The sequence below is a fragment of the Corvus cornix genome, chromosome 1, assembly GCF_000738735.6.
Source record: "Corvus cornix cornix isolate S_Up_H32 chromosome 1, ASM73873v5, whole genome shotgun sequence".
NCBI classification, from domain to species: domain Eukaryota; kingdom Metazoa; phylum Chordata; class Aves; order Passeriformes; family Corvidae; genus Corvus; species Corvus cornix.
The window spans coordinates 31,149,407-31,174,689 of NC_046332.1; the positions used below are offsets into that span (position 1 = coordinate 31,149,407).

Below are 25,283 nucleotides of genomic sequence, written 5' to 3' on the forward strand. Positions count from 1 at the left end.
AGGAGTCAGTGCAAGCAAGAGCCAGTCCAGCTCCAGAAAACATGTTCTTAGGGGTGGAGACTGACTTGGTTTTTTTCTTCCCTTTTTGATCTCTGCAGCCTTTTCTCTGAAAACAAGCCTATCTGCAAGGGTTTTCCATGCGGTTTTTTGTTTGTTTGTTTGTTTGTTTGTTTTCTTGTTCTTGCAGTTTTTTTCATTTAGGCATTAGTGTACCCTGTCCACATACTGGGATCATCTGAAGAAATCCTGAAGGCAATGCCATTCTTAAGATGTTAGAGAGCAAAATGCAAGAAGCAAAAACATTTATACACAATGGGAGGATTGCACCTTGCCCAGCCACTCTCTTGATAGGCTCTGCCACACCAGCACTCCAGGAAAAATGCAAACAGCTCAAAAAGCCATCCTGGATCTCTCTGCCCATCATTAAAAATCTGACTCCAGCCCATTAGACAGTCTATTAACAGTGCTCAGTGGAAGCAGAGAAAGAAAAGGTCCTTTCCAGCACGCTATTCACATTGCATAAGGTTAAAAATGCCTGTGACCCCCCAAAGCTTTATGCATTCAGAAATCAGTTCACATGCAGTAAAGGTCTTCAATATCAGTTAAAGCCCAGAGGTTTTTCTCTTCCTCTTCTTTTAAGATGCAATGATGGCAAAAGGACTTGGAATTTATTCCCTACACATCGCCATAATCAAATAATATGGTAATGCTATTAGCATGGGACCTTGCATGGCAAATGACTTAGACTCATATTCTCTTTCAAAATACTGAGTTTCATTTAAATTGGTCTCCACAGCAACCAGAAATGAACTGGAATAATGTCAGATGGAAATTTTCATGTCTGGGCACAGCGGACAAGGAAATTTGCATCAGGGATTGAGGGGAGAGCCATGAAGACAGCCTGACCCCACCAGCGTTGGTGGGCTTGTGCTGGTCAGCTCCTTCCCAAACAGTCAGCTCCTGTGATAACAAATGCAAGGACAAAATTCACCTGCACGTCCAGGAGGAACTCAAAACATCCTGATGGAAAAGAGATGAGAAGACATGATGTGGTTCATGTAGAGTGAAGCCTGAGAAGGCTTTCTTGGTCCTCCTCCCCACAGATGCTAAGTGGCCTCAGGGCAGACACATGATAACTGGTTTCATTGATGCTGAATCAGTTCTCATCTGTTAAAATCAAACCTGGCTGTTTGCAACTGGCCTGAGAGAACCAAGATTCTCATCATTGGCCACACTCCTGAATCTTAGGGTACAAGCACAGACCAGGAAGAAAGTGTTTGCTTCTGGCTTCCCTCTGCTACAACAGGAAATGCTGCTGCTTCCTTTATCTCAGCTGCTCACAATCTCTCCATGGTAAGCACTGTCTCCCATGAGGATCTTGGATGCAAACGACCTGCAGCATTTTCTGACCTGTGCCCATCAGCTGATCACGTGGTTCTGTCCCATTGAAAACACGCTCCAAACCCATTTGAAAATGAGCTGAGCTTTGCAATGCCATGGCTGAAAAGTTGCTGGTTAGAAACTAGCTCTAATTTCCCATGAAAGTGTTTTCCCAGCTGCTGTACTCATCTTCCCTGCACTTGTTTCACTCGGTGGTAACCATTACATCAGCAGGCATGGTGTGATCCTCATCCAGGTTGGGGCTTCTAGGCATTCCCCTAATCATAAAATGAGTATTAGCAATGTGTCCCACAAAAATGTCTTTGAAAGCAATGTCAGAAAGTGGGAAGCATCTTGCTTGAGAATGGCTCAGAGTTCAGGCAATGAAAAGAAAACAACTCTGACCAGTCTTTCAATTCTGTTTGTAATTATCTGGGTTCTGGTGGGTGTTAGAACATCTGTACTGGTTTGGCAGGGAGTGGGGAGCACGACTTGTGCCAAAGGCAAGAACTGGCGTGGGTTGAAAGCAGTGCAGTACTTTGGAGCGGTATTTGCACTCAGAAACACGAGGCTGGCAGCTCCTCCCACAAGCGATTTTGTGTTAGTGTCTGTTCCAGTAGCGTCCCTGTCCCCACATTCCCCATCCACCATGGCTTGTGCCCCTCTGGGACCATCCCAAGAAAGAGCTGAGGGTGGCTAAAGGAGATGCAGAGTGGGCTGGAGTCCTGAATCCCACTGGGCTTAACATCCTGATGGAGTTTGGTGACCATCAGTTCAGCTCCATCTTATGTTCTTGTTTTTCTTTTCCCTGTGCATGAGTGTTTCCACCTGGAAACCCTCCATGTCCCCGTCACATCTGGTCATGCACAACCAAGTCTCTCCCTGCTGGATATTTCTGCACTGAGAAGCAGAGCAAACTCCCAGCATGGATGTTGCTGTTTGAACCTTGTGCACTAAAGCATGGGCTGGTTTTGTGGTTATTTTTAACACACAGCAGCAGTAGAGCTGGGTTTGGTGGAGCAATGGAGCGTAATGTAGAGCTTGGTCCTCAGGAGACTCAGGTAAGGCAGATTTATCACAATCTCCTTCACAGTTATAGTTTTGGATTTCGGCATTCATCGCCTGACTCAGGAACAAAACATCCACTGGCATCCAAAGACCAGAGCAAACCATCCCTGCTCTGATGCTTGGTCATGGGTTGGGAACCATCCCATGGGCTTACTCAGCATTTCCTCACCCTCCTCTTCCTTGCTCAAACCAGCTCACAAAGTATGGTGAGTCCATTCTGAAAACCCAGAAGCACTGGATGACATTACCCTCCTTGCAGCTCACCCATCCTTGCACCCACCACAGTTGGAACCAGCACCCAGAGCAAAATCCACATCTTCTTGCCTGGTGCCTCACCCGGTGCTTTGCACTTGGCTTAGGGCCAGCTGAAAATCTTCTGACATCCTCCAGCTGGAAAATGCCATTTAATCAAAATAAGAGCTTGCCAAGGGATTGCTTGAAGCCAGAAATTACAAGAAACCTTCAGAGGATAAAAGTGAATTTTAAGTACAAGGGGAGAAGGTTGAGGTATTTCCATTCATTCTCATCAGAGCAGATAATTTTTTGGGGGCAGATTGCCCCTCTTCAACTGAAAATCATAATCATGTGCTTTTTAGATATGAAAGCGCAATTCTTGTTTCTTCCTGAAATTCATTCAAATTCAGAATGAAAAGGTGCGAATCAAAATTGACACTGAAAGAGTATGAAAATGAATACCAGAGGGAGTGAAAATGAAGATGCTGAATTTTCACTGCCTTTTGAAAGGGAGTTTGTTTTGGGCTTGTCACCTGCTCCACTTGCTGCAAGGACAGCATTTCCCCAGATTGCTCTGACTCCATACAAGCAACTGCTGAGCACTCCTCCTTCCTCACAGGAATGGGATTTATTTTATTTTTGATTTTAATTACTGACACGACACATGTCTGAACTTAGTGTATTTGGCTGCTGAGACAGATCTGGGTGACATCCATCTTCATCCTTCATCTATGGGATGAAAAGTGGTATGGTGACAAATACACAGTGTATTAGATCCATTTCTCTCCAGAGATGATGGGAGGAATAAGCCAGGATATAATGGATTTTGGCTACAACCATGGGAATGCAGGGACTATTGGGACCAGACCAGACTAGAAGCCAGTCTGCTCCAACCTCCCAACTCCAACTGCTCTGGAGACAGCTGACAACTTCACAGGGATCACTCATGCAGCAGTGCACCCGCAGGGAAAAATTTGTGCATCACCTCATCCCTTATAAACCTTATTAAAGCAAGTATTTCACTTTATCTAATATGACTGAGGGCATTCTTGCAGTTGTGGCAGTACTAATTCTTTGAGCCACTTTATGTGTAAAACAAACTACTGCTCTGTGAACACAGGGCTGGTCCTCCTTTCAGATGGCACCACGAGACACCAGACCAGTAGCATGTGTTCTCATCACTGAGACATGAGTGGATTTTTTAGTACACAAAGCTCTGTTTTCCCAGGACTTGGACAACGTGGATTTATCGCCATAAAAATGTTACTGGCGGGCAGAGGACAGGGTGGTCCTTCCAGAATCGTGCCAAAAAAGCTCAAGGCATTTCCAAGTCTGTACCCTTGAGTTCTTCTTAGAGGTAGAAGAAACAGTGGAAGTGAGTTTCTGGAGCATCACAGAAAAACCAACAGGACCTCAGATGCTCAGAAGGAGTTATGTTGATGCCAAAGAGGGGATATAACAGTATTTAAAAACTGTAATAAAGCTGTAAAAGTATGAATGAGCTTCAAATGAAAATCAAAATCCACCCCCTTTCTTAGAATCATGGGGATGAGCAAAAGCCACAGTCAATAAACTGGGATTCTCAAAAAAAAAAAAAAAAAAAAAAAAGGAAAGAAAAAAGTAAATACTTAAGAGATACCACAGTACTTTCTGGGAAAGTCTTCTGCTCTATCAGGAGGTTTTTTTCAGACAAATGTCAAGAGAGGAAGGCAGCATTTTCATAGGATCATAGAATGGTTTGGGTTGGAAGGAATCTTAAAGACCACCTAATTCCAACACCCTGCCATGGGCAGGGACACCTTCTACTAGACCAGGTTGCTCAAGGCCTCATCCAACCTGGCCTTAAACACTGCCCCATCTGGGCATCCCAAGCTTCTCCGGGGAACTTGTGCCAGTGCCTCACCACCCTCACAGTAAAGAATTTCCCCATAACATCTAATCTAATTCTCTCCTCTTTTAGTTTAAAACTGTTCCCCCCTTGTTCTATCCCTATCTGCCCATGTAAAAAGCCACTCTCCCTTTTTTTTTATAAGCTCCCTTTGTTATTTTCACTTGGAAGACCATGTGTTGACCAGGTTTTGACCCTAACACTAATCATCAAAGCAACCATCAAACAGCAGAAAGATTCGTCAGAGAATTTATGGATTTCAAGTGGGTATTTGAAAGACTTCATCATGACTCACTGGAGAGCAATATGAACCATCATGGCAAGCCAGCAAAAATAATTATCCTCGTAAAGGCTTTATATCAATGTTAAGCCTGTGCAGAGCACACGCAGGCTTGAGGGGAGGGTTCACACAGACAGCAATGTCAAACAAGGTGGTGCTTGGCAGGGCAGGTGATCGGCCATGAGATGAAGGTGAGAATGGAGCCACAGGCAGCGCAACAGTCGTTCGCTACACTTTTACAGGGGATGAAGTATTTGCGAGTGCACAGACACCTGCCCAACACTTCAAAAAGAGGATTCATTGTCAGTTATGAAGCAAAAAACATAAAACAGCAATTGCAATGACTCACTCCACTCCATCTTACTCTCAAAAGCAATGGCGTACAAGCGCAGGGGCAATTTGGCAGTGAAACAATGGAAGGTAATCATACCAAAACTTGGCACAAGCAGCTGTGCTGGCTGGGATGGGATTAGGCCATGTGGAACTGAGAGAGTACATGATGAAATTTTTGAGGTGAAATGTTAATTTCCATTTTAATAAACAGATATAAAGGGTGGAAATCAATCAAAGGTGCAAACGAGTCACATTCCTGGGCATGTGACAACAACCAAGTAAGTATGAAAGGAAGCTACATCTCCAGTAAGGGCTGAGATGACCCAGAGCTTCACCACCCACTATAGAGCAGCTGGGGGACCTTTAGGGGCAGCCATATGAGGAGCAGCGGAAGTCACTTGGTCTGTTCAGCCTGGAGAAGAGGAGAGTGAGGGGAGACCTCAGTGCAGTTACAGCTCCCTTGTGAGGGGAAGACACTGATCCACTGATCTCCTCTCTGTGGTGATCAGTGGCAGGACTTGAGGGAATGGCCTGAAGTTCTGTCAGGGGAGGCTTTGGTTGGATATTAGGAAAAGGTTCTTTACCCAGAGGGGTGCAGGGGCAGCTACAGCAGGTCAGAACAGTGTCCAGCCAGGTTTTGAGTATTTCCAAGGATGAAGACTCACGTTAGTCAAACGTTGGGTTTTTTGTTGGGTTTTTTGGGGGGCTGGACTTTCTTTTCCACACAGCTGTAAGTATTTGCTCCATCCTCTGTGGCTTAAAGTGATTGTAAGCATGGAAAAATAGCAAAGATGGTCCTTGGATGCCTGGTGGAAACCGTAACTCCCTTCTATGTCTGAATCCCACAGAGAAGCAGCAGACTGTGAGCAAGCGGGGAACAGAATAGATAAATAACATCTAATTTTCCTTGACAGTCTCATTTCTAAACAGGTTTTTCAGGACCTGTGGCCAAATGTCCCTTTAAAGACCATTCCCACCTTGGAGGGAACAGGTACCACCGCTGATCTGCCTCTGGCAACAAATGGCTGCAGGCAGTAGAAAAGATGCACCAACACATCTATACTGCGCCTTAGTGATGAATCCTTTCCAGCAGAGGCTGCCTTTCTGCTCAGTGCTTGTGCAGCACCTGGCATAGCAAAACACAGGTTTCTTGGCTACATCTACACTGTGATGGACCCTTGGAGATGCTCTCAGCCTTCCTGGAGGGAGCTGGGATGTGGAAAGGGCATTCATGGGGCATCCTTGGATCAGGTGTAACCCCACAGCCCTAAGTAATTGACAATATTACAGCTCTGGTATTGTACCACAATAAATAAATCAAAAGTATGTTTGGGGAGCAGGGAGTAATTATAACTGAGGCATAGAAACCATCTAGGGAAGAAATGCTATCTTTACAGATAAAATCAGTAATAAATGTTACTGCATTCATAAATAAGAATCAGTCTGGAAACAAACCCTGGCTGGTGTCATGGAAAGTTCACAGGAATCGACAGCTTCATGTCTCCTCCCTGCTCCATATGCCTTCACTTGGAGGCTTTAAAGGCTTTAGAAAGCTTTCCCTTTGCTCAGACTTGGTTTTAATTGGAAATATAAAGGAATACAAACCAGCAAACAAACAGGCATTGGGGCCCGGGAAATGAGAGTCTAAATCTGTCCTGGCTTTTATCAAGTTTTACAAAGCAGTGTGCAGGGCATATAAAATAATGGTCCCTCTCAAAGCTTTGGAAGGAACAATGTGAAATATACAGAGGAAAGAAATAGGGAAATACATTTACTTGCGAGGAAAAAAGTGTCACGCTGTGAAAAACTGCCAGAAAATTATCCTCTGCAAAGATGATTTTTTTCCCTTGTCCAACCTGCTTGCACCTGCATTTTGGGGTTCTCTGTCCATTGCATTTCCCAGCCTGGTTCCTATGTGTTGGGCATCCCCTGTAGGTCCATGTCCTGCCCTGATGCCTGAGGAACTCTGCAGACACAGATTCATGGCAGCTCCATGAATTCCAAAGCACATGACTGGGGTACATGGGCTACAACAGTCCCAAGACCCCTCTGGGAAATAAAAATGCAGGCGAATCTGACTGTGAGTTTCCTCCCAGTTGGCTGACACCCAAAAATGCCTCTCTCCCTCCCTCCCTCCCTCAGTTCTGCTCAGACAGAGTCATTTCACTCCAAGTCCATCAGCTGTTTTTGTTTCCAAGGGCTTTGCATGGTTTTGTTTTTTGATGCACTACTGATACTGTCTGCCACGCTCATTTTTCCACGGTCAGTAAGTCACCCTAAAAATTCCTCTGTGCCCATTAAACTAACAGAGCTCATCTGACAGGGCTCATAGCCATAAAAGCCAATTACAAAACAAAGAACTATGTTAAATGGGTTTCTGATTCTGGGTGCCAGGCCAGGAGACAGCCCTGGCCAGGGCTGAGACGTGAACTCAGCTTGTCAATCTCTGCTAGGAAACCTGTGCTGGAAAGGCTGGGCAATGCTTTTAGTTCTAAAAAAAACCTCAAACCTCTTGAACTTCACATTTCTTCCTTCTCTCCCAGCTCAAATCCCAGCCTCAGCTCAGCTAACCCAGTGGGACTTTGGCCAGGAAAGGGCAGGATTTTCCCCAAAGGCCCCAGTCCTCCAGCTCTGTATTTATCTTCAGAAGAGGCCAGTTGGATACCCTTGAGCTGGGCGCCAGCTGGGAAACAGTCAAGAAGAGCTGGAGTATTTGGCTGTTGGTCCTTTTTGAAAGCTGAGCATAAATTTTCATTTTTGCTGGTTGATGGTTTTATTATTTGCAGCGAGATAAGAGCATTTTTTGCCTATAAACCTTGTGCTCCCACAAACAGCTGCATCCTCTGCCAGTTCCCATCAGTGCTGAGTATGGTCAAAGGAGGCTCAACTAGCACTTATCTTCCAATGGACTCTCTGGGATGGCAGAGTTATGGGTTTGCAAACACAAGGCTCATGTATCTTCTGGATTATTTTCAATTCTACCTCTTCAAAATGTCCGCAGTCACAATAAAAACATCTAAATAAGAAAATCCTAAAAATTCCTGAATTTCCAAAACCCAAACTGTGAAGAAAGTCTTGATCCAAGCATTGCAAATGTCAGAGGTTTGATTACATCAGATGCCCTGAAGCGAGAAGCTTGGTTTTCTAATCATGTAGATACCTTAAGACCTTTTCCCTTGTTAAAACCCTCTGCATCCTTTCCTCAGTCCTTTTCTTGGCACCTATATGGGCAGAAAACCTGCAGTTGGTATCAAGGACAGTGACCACCATAGCAGCACAGTGTTGACTCTGGTCCTGCAATGTTTCTGGGAACCCAGCATGCTGAAGAGCAGAGTACAGCAAGAGGAATAAGGTATGGGAGAATAGTAGGGGTTGATCCTCCTCTGGTGTAAATTAAATGATGAAAATGAAATCATTTAAGATCCAGCTACCTTAGAGGCCTTGATAGCAATCCTGAGACAAGTGGCATTCATCTCAGTAGAGTTTTAGGAGAAAGTAGACACCTAAGCTCATCAGTCCTAGTTCCTCATTTTAGACATGTTTTTCCATTTTCACCCTAAAAGTGGGCAGACTATAACCACCCACATGTCTCACTCTTAGCAGCATCAGTTCCCTCTCCAAACTGCCAGGGGAATCGCAGCAAGGTGACCCTCACCAGCTGATAGAGATCAGGAAGAACCTCTCCCTGTTTCTGTCTTCTAGGAAGCAAATTCCAGGTCATCAGTGGCGCTCTGCTCTTCAGCAGACTCATCAGTACCTCAACTAGCTCACCTCCAGAGGGAAAAGAGGGGAAAAAAAGGGGAGAAAGACAGCAGGCAGTTAACTGCTCTCAAGCTGCTCCTTTGTGCCAATACCACTCCATCTCCGGTATTGTTTACACAGAAATAAAAGCTGAACAGTGTCAGATCTTAAAATAACTTGCTGTTTGTAGAGCAGGAAAACCAGGGTCAGGGAAGTGTGGAACAAATTTAAAGTGGCAGGAAGGCTAAGGAATGAACTGTGAGTCAGGCAAGAAGGTGCTTGCATGCACCTGAAGTTTAACCACAAGCCTGGTGCAAAGTGAGTTGGGGCCACCAGGTCTCCCACACCCATTCCAGCAAGGCTGGGCCAAACCTGGGGCCAAGATACGACATCTGCATTTGTCCTCCAGAGTGAATCTGCAGCCACAGCTATTTCCCTTGTTAGGAACACTCAGAACACAGTAGAAAAGGATGAGGGGGGTCTGATCCAAATGCCTTTGAGGTGTGCAACCAGTGGATCTAGATGTGACATCAGTGTTTGAAAAGAGGGAGCTCCTTGACACCGAGTGCTGAAAGCACTGATGGGAGCACTGAGGAAAAGGCTGCATCTGTGTGTATGGTGGGACATCAGGTCAGAGTACAGGGCTCAAGGCTCTGCATTCCTGTCCCAGCACAGGCTGCCTCCAAGTCCCAAATGGAGCAGGGGACATTCGGTCTTTAGGTAGGTGAACAAACATGGGAAGGTGGGATATCTGGAGAGAATCCAACCAGATATGCCCCCTCCATCCCATGGGTCAAGCTCAACTCACCCATGCTCTTGTTCATTGCTTGTTGTACTGTCTGCCAGGGGACAGACAGACTGGCCTCCATGTCAACTGATATCCAAGTACAACTCATACCAGAGCTTAAAGATGGAGTCAAGACCAATTGACTTGTGTCACCAGAAGCTAAAGAATCAAGTGGGACAAGGGGGAATGAATTTAAACCAACAGGGGGAAGGTTTAAATTATGTATTAGGAAAGAACTGTTTCCTGTGAGGGAGGTGAGGCACTGGCACTGGTTGCACAGAGAAGCTGCAGCTGCCCCATCCCTGGAAGTGTTCAAGGCCAGGTTGGACAGGGTTTTGACCAATCTGGTCTATTAAAAGGTATCCTGTCCATGGCAAGGGGTTGGAACTGGATGATCTTTAAAGTCCCCTCCAACCCAAAGCATTCTATGACTTTATGAAGTTGTGGCTCACTTGAGGGCACAAGCCTCCACAAGGGGTTGCCTACTCCAGTGCTCTTAGGTGGCAGTGCTGCCTGCAGATCCCAAAACAATGCACAGCAGGGCCCAGGTATTGTCAGGAACACAAGGACACCCCCACATATCCCTCCTTGCCCCCACTTCTCATCCCACATTCCTCAGCCTTGGCGCACTCCCTGGCCAGGTGCTCGGCTTGTAACTCCTCCGGGGCACAAGTAGGGAAGGAAGAAGGCATATGCTAGGCACAATGGCAAGGAAGTACCTGATCTTGAGGCAGTCAATAGTATTTCCCCTCTGCTTTGGTTCTTCCTGGCCATGGCAGAGGCAGTGGTGGCAGGAATGCAGGAACTGTCATCTTGCAGGGGCTCCCTGGTGCCCTGCTCCTACATGCAGGGATGGGGAACACTGGTGACTTGGGAGTGTTTGGGAGAGGTGGGTGGTATACAATGTTCAAACCTGGTTTTACTCTAGTCTTGCAGCCCACAGCCTCTTCACTGAGTTTTGGGCAGCTCCTGTCCTCCCAACAAGCCTTCAGGGGGGTATCTGTGTTGTTTTCTTCTCTGGTCCATCTTGAGCTCCCTTTGTTGGGCAAACACCCAGGCAAACCTGGCTGCAAGGAATCGATGGGCTGATGCTGGGACAAACACGTTTTTGGGAGAGAAGTGAGGAGGGTGCAAGAGCAGCCAGATGGGGTCATAACACAGACTTGCAGGCAGCAGGCTGGGAACAACCAGCCAGTGGCCCATAGGGGACCCCAAGCCAAAGCAAGGGAAGTGAGAGCAATAAATTTGCTCTCATGGGCTGGCAGGGGGCAACTGGTGGAGGGTCTGGGGCAGCACCAAGCCAAAGAGACCCACGCATGTGAGGTGCAGATCTCACCAGTGTGAGCAGAAAGTGACTGGTATCCAGAGGCTGATCCATTAAACTGCTAGAATGAGCACATCTGAGTTGAAGGAGGAAGGTGAGACACATCTCCATCAAACTTTAATGCGCAGCCCCGACCTATGTTCAGCGAGACAGTAAAAGCCTTGGGATTGCTGGGGATTGATCCCTGTCATGATGTAAAATACCAATGCCAAGCCTTGGAGACGGAGCGGGGAGTTAGCCAGAACCCAGAACTGCCCTGGAGCAACTCCCTGACAGAAAACAGAGAAATAAATAAAAGAAATTAAGTCCCAGATGGAAAAAAAAAAAAAAAAGAAAACATGCCTGGTCTGGGTGGGAGAGGCTACTGCTGCCAGACACAACCCATCAGGGCAGGAGCCCAGTGCCATCTTTTTCCCACGCCTTCCTCACCCTCTCCAAGTGGAGGGAGCTTTCAGCTCAGAGCAAAAACATCTACTTACCCACAAATATTCCCTTCCCTGGTTCCATGTCTGGGTTAAACCTCTAGCACAGGGGCATTAATGATGTGTATGAATAAGCTTTTAAACTCCCACTCGTGTTTGCTCAGCACCCGTGAATCCAAGCCCCTGAAAGAGCCCCTTTTCCATGGAGGAGTTAGAAGAGGAGCTCCAGGGAGGTGCTGGGGGTGGCAGAGTAAATTGACATAAAGTTAATAAAGTTATTGACTCCTTAAAATAACTAATCCTTGCACAGGGCCCCTGCAAGGACATGCTCACTGCATGGGGACAGGCTGGTTCGTGAGAAATTAAACTACAGGCTGCTGTAGCTGCACCTCTGTCATACTGGGAATCAGACAAGGAGGGGTTTTGGCTGAAACATCAGCTTCTGAAAGAGTTAATGGCACATGAGATATGTTTAGTGGGATTTGGTATTTTTTTTAACTTCAACAAACAAAGCATATGAGAAAATCCAGTTCACAGCTGAGCCCTGGCTGCCTGCCCACTAGGGCAGGCAAAATGCAGATGGTTTGAAATACCCACACGCTGGCCTTTCTCATGTAGCCTGTGGCCCTGGGTCCCCGGCTGGTCTCCCCCTCGGTGTATTTGAATCACTCAAGGTGGCAGCAGTGCAAACTGCAGTGTAAAGGCAGCACTGAGGCAGGAACAAACCTACTTTCCTTGAGCATGGTCAGCTTCCTCAAACACACAGGGGAGCCGGGATCCTGTGAGGCTCTGCTTGTTCAAAAACAGTAATTAGCTCTCAAAGTATATAGGTGTTAACAGAAACAAAAAGCTTTGCCACAGTCTGGGTAAACACTTTAAAATCAATTTAATTTCCCTTCTCCTGGCAGATGTAATCATGCTGCTCTGCAATTATTTTCAGGTCGGGGCAGGGAACAAAGCCACTGGGGCAGCTTTGCTGAGCGGCTGCTCCTTGGGACAGCAGGCAGGACCCACCACCTCACTGACATTCAGGCCCCTGAGGCTGAAACGAGCTTCCTTCCGCTGAACCAGATGTATAATGCAGCTGGAGATCAGCAAAACCAGCAGTGAGCCACAGCATGACATTAAACTGCCCTAAAGTCCAGCCTCCTTCTTAATCCTAAGAGTCCCCCTGTCTAGACAGGACATGAAGGACTAATGCGAAAACCAAGTGACAGAAAATTTGCACTCTCCCATCGAGCTGCAAATGGAAAGAAGCATCAAAGGGTGTAAATCTGTTTGCCTTTTAATTGTTTCACCTTTCGGGAGCATGGGCAGCACCGAAGCATGGTCCCACACTGGTGCAGAGGGTTTGCAGCCAGTTTATATCACTGCTTCCAGGCTGCCCATTTGCTTACTAAATCATGCTAAAAAGCCTTTTTACCCTGCCTTTTCCCTACCATCACGGGGAGCTGGTGGAACAGGCTTTTACCCAAACTGCCCCAAAAGCTAAAATGAGTTTTTCCTCCATCACCAGGTGGGTTATAAGCAAACTGGTGATGGGTGGCTGAGGCTGAGCTGATGCGGGGTGTCCCTTTGAGGAGGAGGTAATGCAGCATATGATGGCAGCTGTAGTAGATGCATTTGCCGGTGATGGAGCGTTTCCCCAGCTGGGCTGTGAGTACAGCCCAGCTGGGAACAGCCTGGCTGTGGGGCCAGACCCAGCAAGGCTTTTGGGCCAGTATACAGCAGTCACACACCCAGGAACAAGTACAACCAGAAAAATGTGCACAGTGGCTTCCCTGGCAGTTTCTGATCTTGTTCCACCACGCTGCCTGTCTGCTGGGAGAAGGAGGTTTAGTTAATTAATTGCTACAATTAGCATGGAGCTATTCCTGCCCAAGATGGTTACCTTTTCCTTGCCTTTTTGGTTCATCCAATTACTGACTCATTCATTCTCCAAGTCAGAGGCCACAAGGCACAGAGAAGCTTGAGGATGAGGGGAGGAAGGTCCAAGAATGAAATGCCAAGTGTCCCAAGCTCTGTTTCTACCCAGGAACTGCCTTAATCTTGCACAAACTTTTGATCCTCTCCCATCCATCCACCCTTGACTTCAAGGAGGTGATGAAGAGGGAGCACAGCACAGCACAGTTACAAACATGGCTATGACTGTTTCATTACTCCCTCCAGCTGACACCTCACGAAGGATGCGTGACGAGCTTATATATGCCAAGATGGACAGGACTCCCCACACCCATCATGCTCCAATGATCCCTCAACTTCTCTGCCCAGCCTCAGGCCACGGGTTCTTCAAATGAACATTACTCACTTTGGGAAATTGATGATTTATTTGCCGTTATTTAGCAGGGATGGTGAAGGAAAGGTGAGCATGGAGTCACTGCTTTGGCAAGGACCAAAGCGAAGCAGCAGCCCTGAATAATTCATGCTCCCTCTTTGCTGCAGCATCTGGACACATCTGCTGCATTTGCCGTTGCAGGCTTTTTCTTGGCTTACTCAGAAAATCACGCTTTGGCAGCTGGGTACTGTTTCAAGTGGGTACTTTCCCTACAGCATTAACGAGCTGTGATTCTGTTACAAATAGGGATTTTTGTTCCTCTTTTGCTGATGTCACTCCATGATCCTGCAGGGAATAGTGCTTGGATCTCTGCAGCCTGATGATCCCTGTGTGCCCTTTGGGACAGATGTACTTGGAAGCGGGAGATTGTTTTTCCTTTTGCTGCCCAGATTTATATTTCACTGAAGTCCCGTATCGATCCTGCTGCCACTGGGCTGAAAGCTCATTTTACTAAATGAGAAAAAAAACAGTTCCCCCAGCTGAATGCACGCAAAATGGAAAACCCTGCAATGAAACAGCTCTTAAAAAAGGGGCCTGAACAATTTTGCTGAACCTCGAGGGCTGCGCTGCTGACATTGGAACGGTATGTAATTTATTTAGCCTGACCTTTCCCTGAAAGAGCTGGCTGGCGACGTTATCAAGGATCCTTTCTACCACTTGTGCACCCATTGCCAAGGTGACATCCTCTTTCATGCGTCAGTCACCGAAGATCGCATCCGTGCTGCTGCGATGCTTTGTTTGCTGTCCTGCCTGACAAGCTCTTGGCAGGGTTTCAGCTCCTGCGGATGGCAGCTGCTCCACGAGGGACCAAAACAGATTCAAGCTGGACGTTATTATAGGGAGTTTCATGTAGGCAGAGCACAGGCCTGGAGTCCCTTGGATGAGACTGGACCATGGATGAGATGAAGCAGAGATAGCCAGAGGTGCTACCACATGTAATGGGATGAGCAGCTGACTGCAGAGCTGCACCCCAGGCTCACTGCCCCATCCCATCTCACTCAGGAGTTAGGTGTGCCCTCGTGGTGCTGGGAAAGCAAAGGAAGCTCACCAGTGCTTAATGCAGAGGCTTGCCTAAGTGCAACTGAGTTTGGATGGTGGAGCACAACTCGGACAATAGGTCCCACCACTGCACATACACTACCTGGAGTTTTCCTTCCCCCTCCCAGTCCTTTCCCTGAGGGTCCCAGGAAGAGATGGGGATGCAGGTGCAGGGAGCATGTCTGTCCTTCACATGAGAGCCTGTCAGCACTGGAGAGGAAAATGGTTCCAAGTAAAGCTTCTCCCCCTACTCCACCAAGGGACTGAAACCTCTGAACAAAGGGGATTTTCACTGCTGGTTCCCACCACTCTCAAAGGGTTTTGGTGATGGATAGGGACAAAGGCTGCAGCTAAAAACGTCCCCAAACACCATCAACTTCTTGTAAGAGACTGAAAGATCTACAGTTATAGAGGATAAAAATGAATTAGGTGATTGGCTCTCACGATAGCCAAGAGAACTCTTCCGATGCCAAAGACAGGAAAGCCTCATGAAAGTTTCCCATATGTCCATCCATTTCCCACTTCAGCCCCCCCCCAGCCCCCCCACGTGGCAGGCTGCACCCCCCTCCTACAGGTATGATCTGAAAGAGGAGCCAGGCCCACTGGGAGGACAGGAGAGAAGATGCTCTTAGCCATGGACCTGTCTCTCATGGTACCTGTGTTCTCCTCGGACTGGTTGAAGCCACAGATCTGGCAGATACTGCGAACCCATTTGTTCATGTCGTCCTCAGTCTCAGCCACCAGGTAGAAGGTCCGGTCACTCGTTTTGATGTCGAAGATGTAGCTGTCTTGCAGCTCCTTCTTGTTGAAGGTCAGGCCCGCGTCCACTTGCTCACAGAAATTGAGGTTGATGACACGCAAAGGTTTCTTGGAGTGGTCATTTTTGTAGTACTCCAGGACGTCAGGGTCACCACTCATCCGACCGCTGCGCAGGACGAACCAGCGTTTCTTCCATGCCTGAAACCAAGACAAGAGCAAGCATGAACCTCATCACTGAATCTGTGAGAGCGAAAAACCACTGCTAGGCACAGGGTGACACAGAGGCACGTGACACTTCTCCATCATGGGGTGCTCTGGGATGCTGCTCAGGCATACCTGCAAGAGGTGCACAGACTCAGCTCAGTTCTTCAGTTTGATACTAAAATCCAGGAGAATTAAATACTGAAATAGCATTGTAGCATAAGATGACCCCAAAAGGTGCCAGTCTTGGGGCTCAGAGGAACCTTGCTCCTACCCTACAGCCCAGCCATGTTCCCAGGACCCAAATGCCCTTCTCCCCGTGATGTGGGATAATCTGTGCAGTGGCATTACCAGGCATCGCAATGCCAAAATGCCTTCCAGCAGCTCGGAGGAGCTGAGGCACTTTGGATGCAGCACTCTGAGTGTCCTAACCTTCAGAGAAACCCCCGAGAGCATCGTAGGATGTGTCTGCAGATACTGACCATGGCAATCCCATCTCTGTTTAAATGCCAGGATAGAAAGACTAATAAAACCAAAGGAGAACTGGTTTGTTTTTTTTAAATATCAGGAATAATGCCAGGGAGACCCACGGAGAATCCCAGCTTCATTTGTTTTTCAGCATCCTCTGCTCCCTGGCACATAGGTAACTCCTTAGCAAAGGAAAAGGTTATCATTGATCCTTCCAAGCACTGCTGGCAGCTGCCCCCGGCCAAACTACCCGCGGCATGGACTCAGAGGGCTGTGGAGTTTGAAGTGAACCAGCAAAATAAATGTCAGCCATCAGCCCTGGCCCTGAGAGCTGCGGTCCTGCTGCCCTCCCCATGCCAGACACAGTTGGGAGCCCACAGGAGGGGGAATAGACACAAGGAAAATGTGCTAAATGCTGAAACTGTGCAGGTGTAACCCCCCATCCCATGAGGTGGGCAGTGTGTTTTTTGGGGTGTGCTCTGCATGAGGATCACGGCACCTGCATGAGGGATGCACAGGGCTGAGGGACCACCTTGAGCTGCTCCCTTTTGGAGAGCTATGCTCCCTTGCAGACACCTCAGCTCCCATGGCCTAAGGAAGGGAAGGATTACATCTAAGTGCAGTCCTTAAAACAGCTTGTTCAGGCTGTCTTTGAAGGCAGCAAAGGTTTGAGAGGTGCCTATGGATAAGCATGATGGAAATTATGACCAGTGCTCCTGTGTTGCCTGACACAGACCTCAGTTCGTACTAGAGGATGCCAAGGGAGGGGATGCGATCCCCACCATCCTGCCCTGGCTCTGAACAGTGGTGCATTTTGAATGAGATTTACCTTATTCATATTTTAATATGAATATAACCAGTTTTGGAGTTCTGATGGTTACAAGGGGTTGTGTTATGAGGAAGCACACGATATTTCTAAGAAGGAAGAACCAACAGCCACAAACACCTTTAGTAACCCAAGGGAGGCACCAAGGCGAGCAGTGTTGTGGGTCCCTCATGATGCTCCCCAGGCGCTGACCACAGGCTTTGCATATTGGTGATGGGCATGTGCTAGATCTCAGCCAGCCAACTGCACCAGGATCCCACAATTTTCGAGACTTTTGTGGCTGAAGTAAGGGTAAGAAACTCCTGTGATGTTTCCCCTGAACAGTCTGATTCAGACCACACTTCTCAAAAGCTTAAAAATAGCTTTTGTCGGTGTCTTTGAGCTTTGTAATCGAATTCGTTTTGCACTAATTCTCAAAACGGCTCCTAGTGCCGGGAAAGCAACTTCAGTGCAATCTTCCAAAGGCAGCGAAGCAGCAAATTGCTTAGCAAGAGGATGTGCAAGGCTGGCAGATTTTGGCTTAATCTCACCCACTTCTCATCAAAATGGCTGCTTTTGAGTGACAAAATAGACACAGTGGAGCTGTGTCCATCAGTGAGGGAAAAAACCAATTTCACCAGGCAGCAGCAATAATTCACTAGTCCATCTCCTCAAAACAGATCACCCAAAGCATCGGGAAACAAATTCATGAACACTTTTTTCCTAGTTCTAGGTGGTAAATGTCCCATTAGCTTCTTCCTGTTAACACTGAGTCATTTCTTTGCAGCCACCTGGCAGGACTAAGACAAGGGAATGCATGAGGTGTGTGGGGGGGGCAAGTCAGCAAGGGGACTGCAAGAAGATGGAGTTGTGCAACCATATGAACCAGCACCTGAATGCAGACATCCAGCGCCAGTTTTTGCTGCTTAGCTTGCTGCTTTCCAGCCATCTGGAGTCCAGTCTTCCAGCCTCCCTTCATGGCTGAGATGCTGAATTACAAAACCCACAAAGTACAGAAACTAGACTCCAGAATTTAGAGTTTTCGTGGAAAAAACAGGAGGAACTGCCGCAAAGCAAGACCAATGATGCTACCACAACTTCTCTTTTTATCACCAGTGTGAGAGCCACAACACCTCCAGTTCTCTTTAGTCTGTCTGGTAGCAATGGAAAGTACCACACAGTCAAGATCTGGCAGAGAAAACAGTATAACACACAGGTCTGGTGGTTTTGGATAAGTTTTAACATAGGCTGGTTGTGAAAGAATGGGTCTTGCCAGCACAAAATTTATTGGAAAGCTTCAGGAGCTGGAGTAGCATTGGAGGGTGGGACCACTGGACAGGGCAGGAGTCCCACAAGCCTGGGAAGACCACCCTGTCCATCTCTGCATGGTGCCCTCCTGATGATAAAGAGTCACTGGTGTTCTTCTAATACAGCTTCTGACCCAGAAGAGCTCATGGCAGCAGTCTCTGGAGTGCCCGTCCTGGACAGATGGCTGCAGGCAGCACAGCTGGAGGCATCTCCTACCACACTTCCCCACAGCAGGACCAGCTGTTGCTGCCTCCTAAGATCAGCTTCCAAGTCAGAGGAATAAGCAATGATAACTAGAAGAGAATGGAAGTAAACGCTAAAGAAATAGGAGCCTCTGGATTTCTCTGGATTTTTGAGTACTGGGCTCAGCAAGTGTATTTTATTTTTTCCCTGTGGATTTGCTGTGCCTTTATTGGGACCAGGGCTCAGCTTGTGTTTGCCAGGCTGTGGCTGCTCTTGGAGCATCTCTTGGCACTAACTCAGCTTGCTTCAACATGTCACCATATGCAGCAAAGGATATGTAGTTTGCAGCATGTGGCCCACCCTCCTGGGACACCAATTTCCCCATTCAAAGCTATCAATACCATCCGAATCTTCCATGTTTAGGCTTCCCTAGAATATCACTTTCCTGCAAGACAGTGATTTAAGGGTCTACTGATCACCAGCTATGACAGAGGTGAGATGTATGGGATCCATATGTGCATGGCAATCTCAGCTCGTGCCAAACCAGGGGAGGATGCAACTCCATGTGAACCTACACACGCTTTCCAAGACCACCTTCTCCCAGCATGAGGCTGTGCTGGCCAATGGGCATCTCATCCTACACCTGAATTTTCCTTCTCTGCTTATTTTTATTTCTTCACAGCTCTGTTGAAGCCCCTGTTGCCATGAGTCCGCTCCTGCCAAAACACTGTGCCTCCCTGACACGTGTTGTGAGCCAAGGGCTGTGTTTGTTTAACAGCTTTACAATGTTGAGAGGCCAACAGCTTAACAGCCATAAAATGGTGCTCTGCAGCACAAATTTCCAGCTGTGTGGTCCTTTGCCGGCATCAGGTTCCTTCACGGTTAAATTACGGCTGCCAAAGGCCCTTAATATCATTGAGGAATATTTTGACACTTGGCAAGTACTTCTTTTAAAGATTCGTTTGTTAAAAAAAAGTGCTCATCGCGCTGCTATTGTGATGCGAATCCTCCCTGGGTTCGAGGCTGCTGCTGCTCAGCTGCTTTCCACCTCAACAGAGCCATGGCAAAGTTAAAGTTTACAAAATGGAGCTCTTTCCAGCTGGATGCTGCCTGGAGCTGGTTGTTTTATGGAGAGCTGGGCTGGCAGAGGTGAGGTAGTGCTGCTGGGTTCACTGGCTGAGTGTACTTAGCAGGGATGCTCGGGCGGGTTCAGGCAGTGGTTGGGACCCTTCCTGTTCCTTCTGCTGGGTGAGAAGAGCTGAACCAAAGAGGTGGCTGCTCTTGAGCAACTGAGATATCACCATGGATGGTAGGAGATACCACCCCACCACTCCAGGAGTGACGTCTCTCATGTCCCCTGTGGCTGTCCTGATGGCACAATGCTGTGACAGAGCTGGTGGCATCAGGGCAGAGAGCTCAGAGAATCTGGGGCCGCCAAGTGCCTAAAAATCCAAATGCTTTAACTGACAGCCCAGAGAGACACTTTATTAATCACGGTTATAGTGAGGGACATTCAGACAGCATCTTCCTCCCTGCTCCCCTGTTCTCTGCAAAGTGAACACAGAGATCCAGCCTAACTGCTCTTTCAGAAAAAAAGAAAAGAGGTGAGGAAAATAATAATTTAAATGTCAGTAAAGCCAGGTATCCATCCCCGGAGAACTTGGCAAGTGCCACAATCCTGAGAAGGAATCAAAAATGACAACATGGAGAGATGGCTCTTGGTGGGGCCTGTGGGAGTGGCCCACCCAGTATTATCTTAGCTCCAAAATGAGGAGTTTGAAACAGTCAGAGACTGTTAGCTTTGAGTTGAAAGGGATGTTCTTTCAATTAGGATCAACTTCTGAGCCACATCTCTCTAATCTGAAATACTAATATTTTTACCACCACACCTGTATAGTATATATAGGGAGAAGAGAAGAGAAGAGAAGAGAAGAGAAGAGAAGAGAAGAGAAGAGAAGAGAAGAGAAGAGAAGAGAAGAGAAGAGAAGAGAAGAGAAGAGAAGAGGAGAAGAAGATAAGAACATGTATTTTTCCCAGGAAATCTTTCTGTCCTGTACCTTCTCCCCCTGACACCAACTTCATGCCCACCAGCACTGCACACCAGCAGTGTGAAATAAACCTTCCAAAATCTGATCTGACACAAATCACAGGATCTAATCCAAGGTGGCAGGCAGGATGAGCGACCTAGCCATGACATCAGGAAAATTTCTCACACCAAGATGAAGCCGGGGACTGAGTGATTCAAGCAGGAAACCCCACAGCAGGGCAAGCAGGTGCTTGTGTCCCAGATCTGCCCAGAACTAGAGGAGCCCTGGGTGCAGGATGTCTCCTGTCATTGCTCCTGCGGCCACCAGCTGCCACTGGGGGTGCCACCATATCCACAGAAAGCCATGAGTCTGTCCCAGCCACACATGCCCCCAGTTTTCACTCTGCAGTGAAGATTAGTCTTGCACCCCAGTGAGCACGTTTTCCCTCTGGCTCCTGGCGCATCTGCCATGGCAGAGAGGAGTTCACACTTCAGGAGCACGTGAGAAGGACCACAACACCTGGAAAGGTGTCACTGTTCTTCCCAGTCACTGTGTCACCTTGATGTCCTCTCCAGGCTGCCACCACTTTAGCCATCCTGGCAAGATCACCCCTGGGAAAGGGGGATAGAGCGGCTTGGGTCCTTCAGTGGTGCTACTGTTCTTGCCATCTGCAACAATTACAGCTGTCGGACTGTGTTACACGGCACTGGGGTGGATCCTGTCCTGCCCACCCCTCCCCACAGCCCTGTAGGAGGAACATGGTCCCCTATAGTGGCTGGTGCTACCAGCATCAGCGAGTGAAGCCCCATACAGGAGAACTGCAGAATAACCTACTGGTGACCTGTATAATAATGTTGTCTTCCTCTGTGTCCCTGGGGGCTTTTTATCTCGTCTGATGGACAGGAGGATGCTGGTTTTATTATTCATGCAAGAACACCTCTTCCCTCCCTGTGCTAGTGCTAACTCAAAGGAAATGTGGCTTGGAAGTAGATTTGTAAGCAGCAAAGAAGCCCCCTCTGTCTGTGCAGGTAATGTTTCTGTTGGCTGATTCCTCTCACACAGCCCCAATGTCCCCAGTTCCCAGAGCAAACGGGAGCTCCCTGAGCCCCACTCCTGCCCTTCCAGATCCCCCCGGGGTTCTCCTTGCCTGCTGCACGCTCACAGCACCTTTCCACATGATACTGGGAACAGACAGGTCCCAGCCCCGCTCCTCGCACCCTTCAAAGGGATGGAGGCTGTTCCCTGTTAATCACGCCCCAGCCGTGGCCGAGTTCATGGTGGGTTCATTATCAGCACTGCTTTGGGGGAGCCGTGATTGGCAGCGCTAATAACACCACGCTGCAGCTGCAACACCCTGTGGGGCACAGGAAACCTTGCTGGGGTACAAAGAGGCTCTTCCTTGCTGAGGAACCGAGGGAAGGTGATGCAAAAACCCCCCAACCCAGTGCGTATCTCAGGCTGTCAAACTGACCTTCCCTCCTGGGATTTTTTTCCCCACTCTCGGAGGTGTAATTAGGCTTCAGAGCACACATGGAATCACTACATGTGACATCCACCCAAGGGCAGCAGAGCCAGCAGGAGATGTCCTGCACCGACCGTCACTCACAGCTGGGTGAGAGGGGGTTTCAGGGAGGTGAGGCACAAACACAGGCTAAAGCCTCTTTATTTGTAAGATCATTTAAAAAACCGTAAGCTTCAAAAACAGCTCCTGCCATCAGAGATGTTTGCTACCAGGGAAGGAAGGGTCTGGGATGGCTCGGAGCTACAGGTACACTGGTGTGAGCAGGAGGACCCGTTCCCCACCTCCACCCTCTGTGAATGGGACAAGCAGCATAGAAGTGACACAATGTGGAAAACATTTCCCTTCGTATTTATTTTATGGGAGTTCTCCGGTTGGAAAGATTTCAGTAGCCTTGTGCTGCATGGTCAATCTTATGAAAATAAAGATTTCTCTCTGGGATGTGAGGGCACTGACAGCATTTCTGATGGGATGCTGGAGCGCCTGATTAAGGATGGAATGGAAAAACTAAATACAAAATAGTGAGGCTGCACTTACACCACCAGACAAGCTGTGACTGTCTGAGAAAGACGGACATGGGAAACCCTGGGAGGTCCAGTAGTGCTCCTGTCTGGAGGGTGTAGAAAGGATGGACCCAAACTCTACCAGGAGAAGCATGGGGATAGCATGAGAAGCAACAGAAAAGTCTCATTAAATGCACGGAAAAGGCTTCACAATGAGGGGTAGAACAAAAAATCCCCAGATGGGGTGATGTCCATTTTGGAGATAATCAGAACCTGCCAGGACAAGACCAGGAGTAACAAGATTTACCTCCAGAGTTGGCCCTAGCTTCAAGCTGGCTTCACCTTGAGTGGGAGGTTGGTTCAGAGACCTCCAAAGGTCTCTTCTGACCTCAGTTATCTCCAAATCTAAATTACTCTTCCATAATTAGGTCCACTCCCAGTGAGGAGTGCTGAACTTGTCATATGGAGACCTGATGAGACCACTCAGACCCTGAGTTCTGATGTGGGACCAGCGCAGCCACCCATCGCACATCCACCCGCAGCATTTAGCATGGGAATGGGCAGCACAGGCATTTTTCAACTCTCATTGACTAAAGCAACCTTTTCTGGGTAATTCCTTCTGCCGAAAGCTGCACGGCACTTTTGCAAGTGGGAAGGTGCTAGGAAAGCAAGGGGTTCACAGGAAGAACCTGGAGCCTAGCTCTTGACTCGGGGCTGGCTGCAAATGGTCCATGTGCTGAACCTCCAGTGCATTCCTGCCGCTGCGCATGGATTTTGTTATCTGGAATTATTTCCTGCTATTCAGTCCTGTTCTGTATTCCACTCTGTTATTCCTAGCTGAAATCCCTCCCACCACCCTGCCTGGCACATCCTTTGTGGGGCACTGGAGCAGCACCCAGAGGAGGTGCAGGCAGGTGGATGGGTGTACCTGACTGGGATAGAGGATACCCAGGCTTGTACCTTGTGGCCGCTTTGAATGCTGACAGGACACGGGGCTGCAACCACCAAACAGGATGTCCCAGCAGCCTGTGATATGATATTTCACTTACCACATATATTGTGATACTACAGCCACACATATTTTACATGATGCACATCAAGGCGGGTGTTCTCCAAGTCTGTTTGCAAAACCCAGCTGCCACCACAGACTACACTCAATCCCGCACTCTAGAGCCGACCAGCCCACCAGAGCAAGTCAGCCCATGCCATGTGAGCACACCAAGAGCAGACTTTAGTTTGCTTTTTCAGCTTTGGGCTTCTGGAAGCAAAAGCAAACTGCTCAGAGATTTTTTCTCTCCCCTGAGACTCTGGTATCAGTCTCTGATAAGAGTTTTCCTGGCCATTACACAAGCAGGGCTGGACATGGGAACACAGCATGAATAAATGACTTAGAGCAAAGCATTTTGATAACTGAGTTTTTCTAGCTTTCTGGCCTTCGCAAGAGCAAAATAAATTCCACAGCACTGTCAGCAATTTCCCTTCCCTCTCCCCTAGCTTTGGGCTACCTCGAATTCCTACTCTCATTGCCCAGAGAAGCTGTGGATGCCCCATCCCTGGAAGTGTTCCAGGCCAGGTTGGATGGGGCTTTGAGCAACCTGGTCTACTGGAAGGTGTCCCTGCCTGTGGCAGAGAGGTTGGAGCTAGATGATCTTTAAGGTCCCTTCCAACCCAAACCATTCTATGATTCTGCAAACAGGGATCTGCTCCAAAAGCACCCACTCTGTGCTGGCAGGAGCCACAGTTCCTGCCCCAGGCTTCTTTGGCAAATGTACACCAGTCACTGCTCACAAACAGCTCATTGCACAGATGCCTCATCCAATGAGTGGCCAGGGATGGGCTTCATGAGACAAAACAGCACTGCACATGTCCCCTCTGCCTCCTCCTGGAGGTTGTGGCTGTTCTCCCACCCTGTGTCACCTCTTGCCAGCCCTCTGTGACATCCAGGAAGATGCTCAGGAGAGGACAAGGTTTACTTTCACCAGGCTTGGGTGTGGCTAAGAAAGATTTCCCGGAAGGGAATTGCACTTTGGGGTTTCTTTTGTCCCACATCCATGAGCATCCATGAGACCCAAAGGGAGACAGGGAAGGGGCTGCCATCTATTTGCTATCCTTTCCAAACCCTGAACACTGCTTGTGTTTCAAAGCAAGGCTGATTTAAAGCAGTGCTTTTGAACACAGAAAAGAATCTGAAAAAGCCAAACGGAGATTTAGTTTTAATAAATTGGAGATACACACCCATGTCAGCTCCAGCAGTGAGTCCCGTAATTAAACTGCTCTGCCCTCAATCTCTCAGGTGAAGGCAGATGGAAATACAGATGAACTTAGAATTGGATATCAGGAATGAGAGGTATGTCAGGATGCTTTCCCCTTCCCTTAGCATGCCACCTCCTTTGCTTAAAGGCTGTAAAAAAAGTGCCTTACAGGGTGATACTGAGACTCTTCTGAGCTTAACAGGCTCTATGCACAGCAAAAAACAACCACCCAATTTGGTTTGATATGATGAACTGGAGATATTATGGGGCTGAAGCTGATAGTAAAGTGTGAGGATGTTTCTCCTGCAATCTAAAGGAGTCTGCCTTGTAGCAGGATATTTGGGATAGGCTTGCCTTTCCAGGAATGGTTTCTAATTTTAGAAAAGCTCTGAGGCTTGTTAATTTTCAGCCACTTTAATGAGCTGTCT

At 47.9% G+C, this 25,283-nt stretch overlaps 1 protein-coding gene across 3 annotated transcripts in view; it reads right to left on the reverse strand.

Moving 5' to 3' along the window:
- Nucleotides 1–25,283, reverse strand: part of GAB2 (GRB2 associated binding protein 2) — a 93,503-nt gene that overhangs the window by 24,896 nt on the left and 43,324 nt on the right. For all 3 annotated transcript variants that reach the window (XM_039562009.1, XM_039562013.1, XM_039562002.1), the window contains exon 2: nucleotides 15,487–15,787. In XM_039562009.1, coding sequence (XP_039417943.1) covers nucleotides 15,487–15,787 — 301 coding nt within the window. The remainder of the gene's footprint in view (nucleotides 1–15,486; nucleotides 15,788–25,283) is intronic.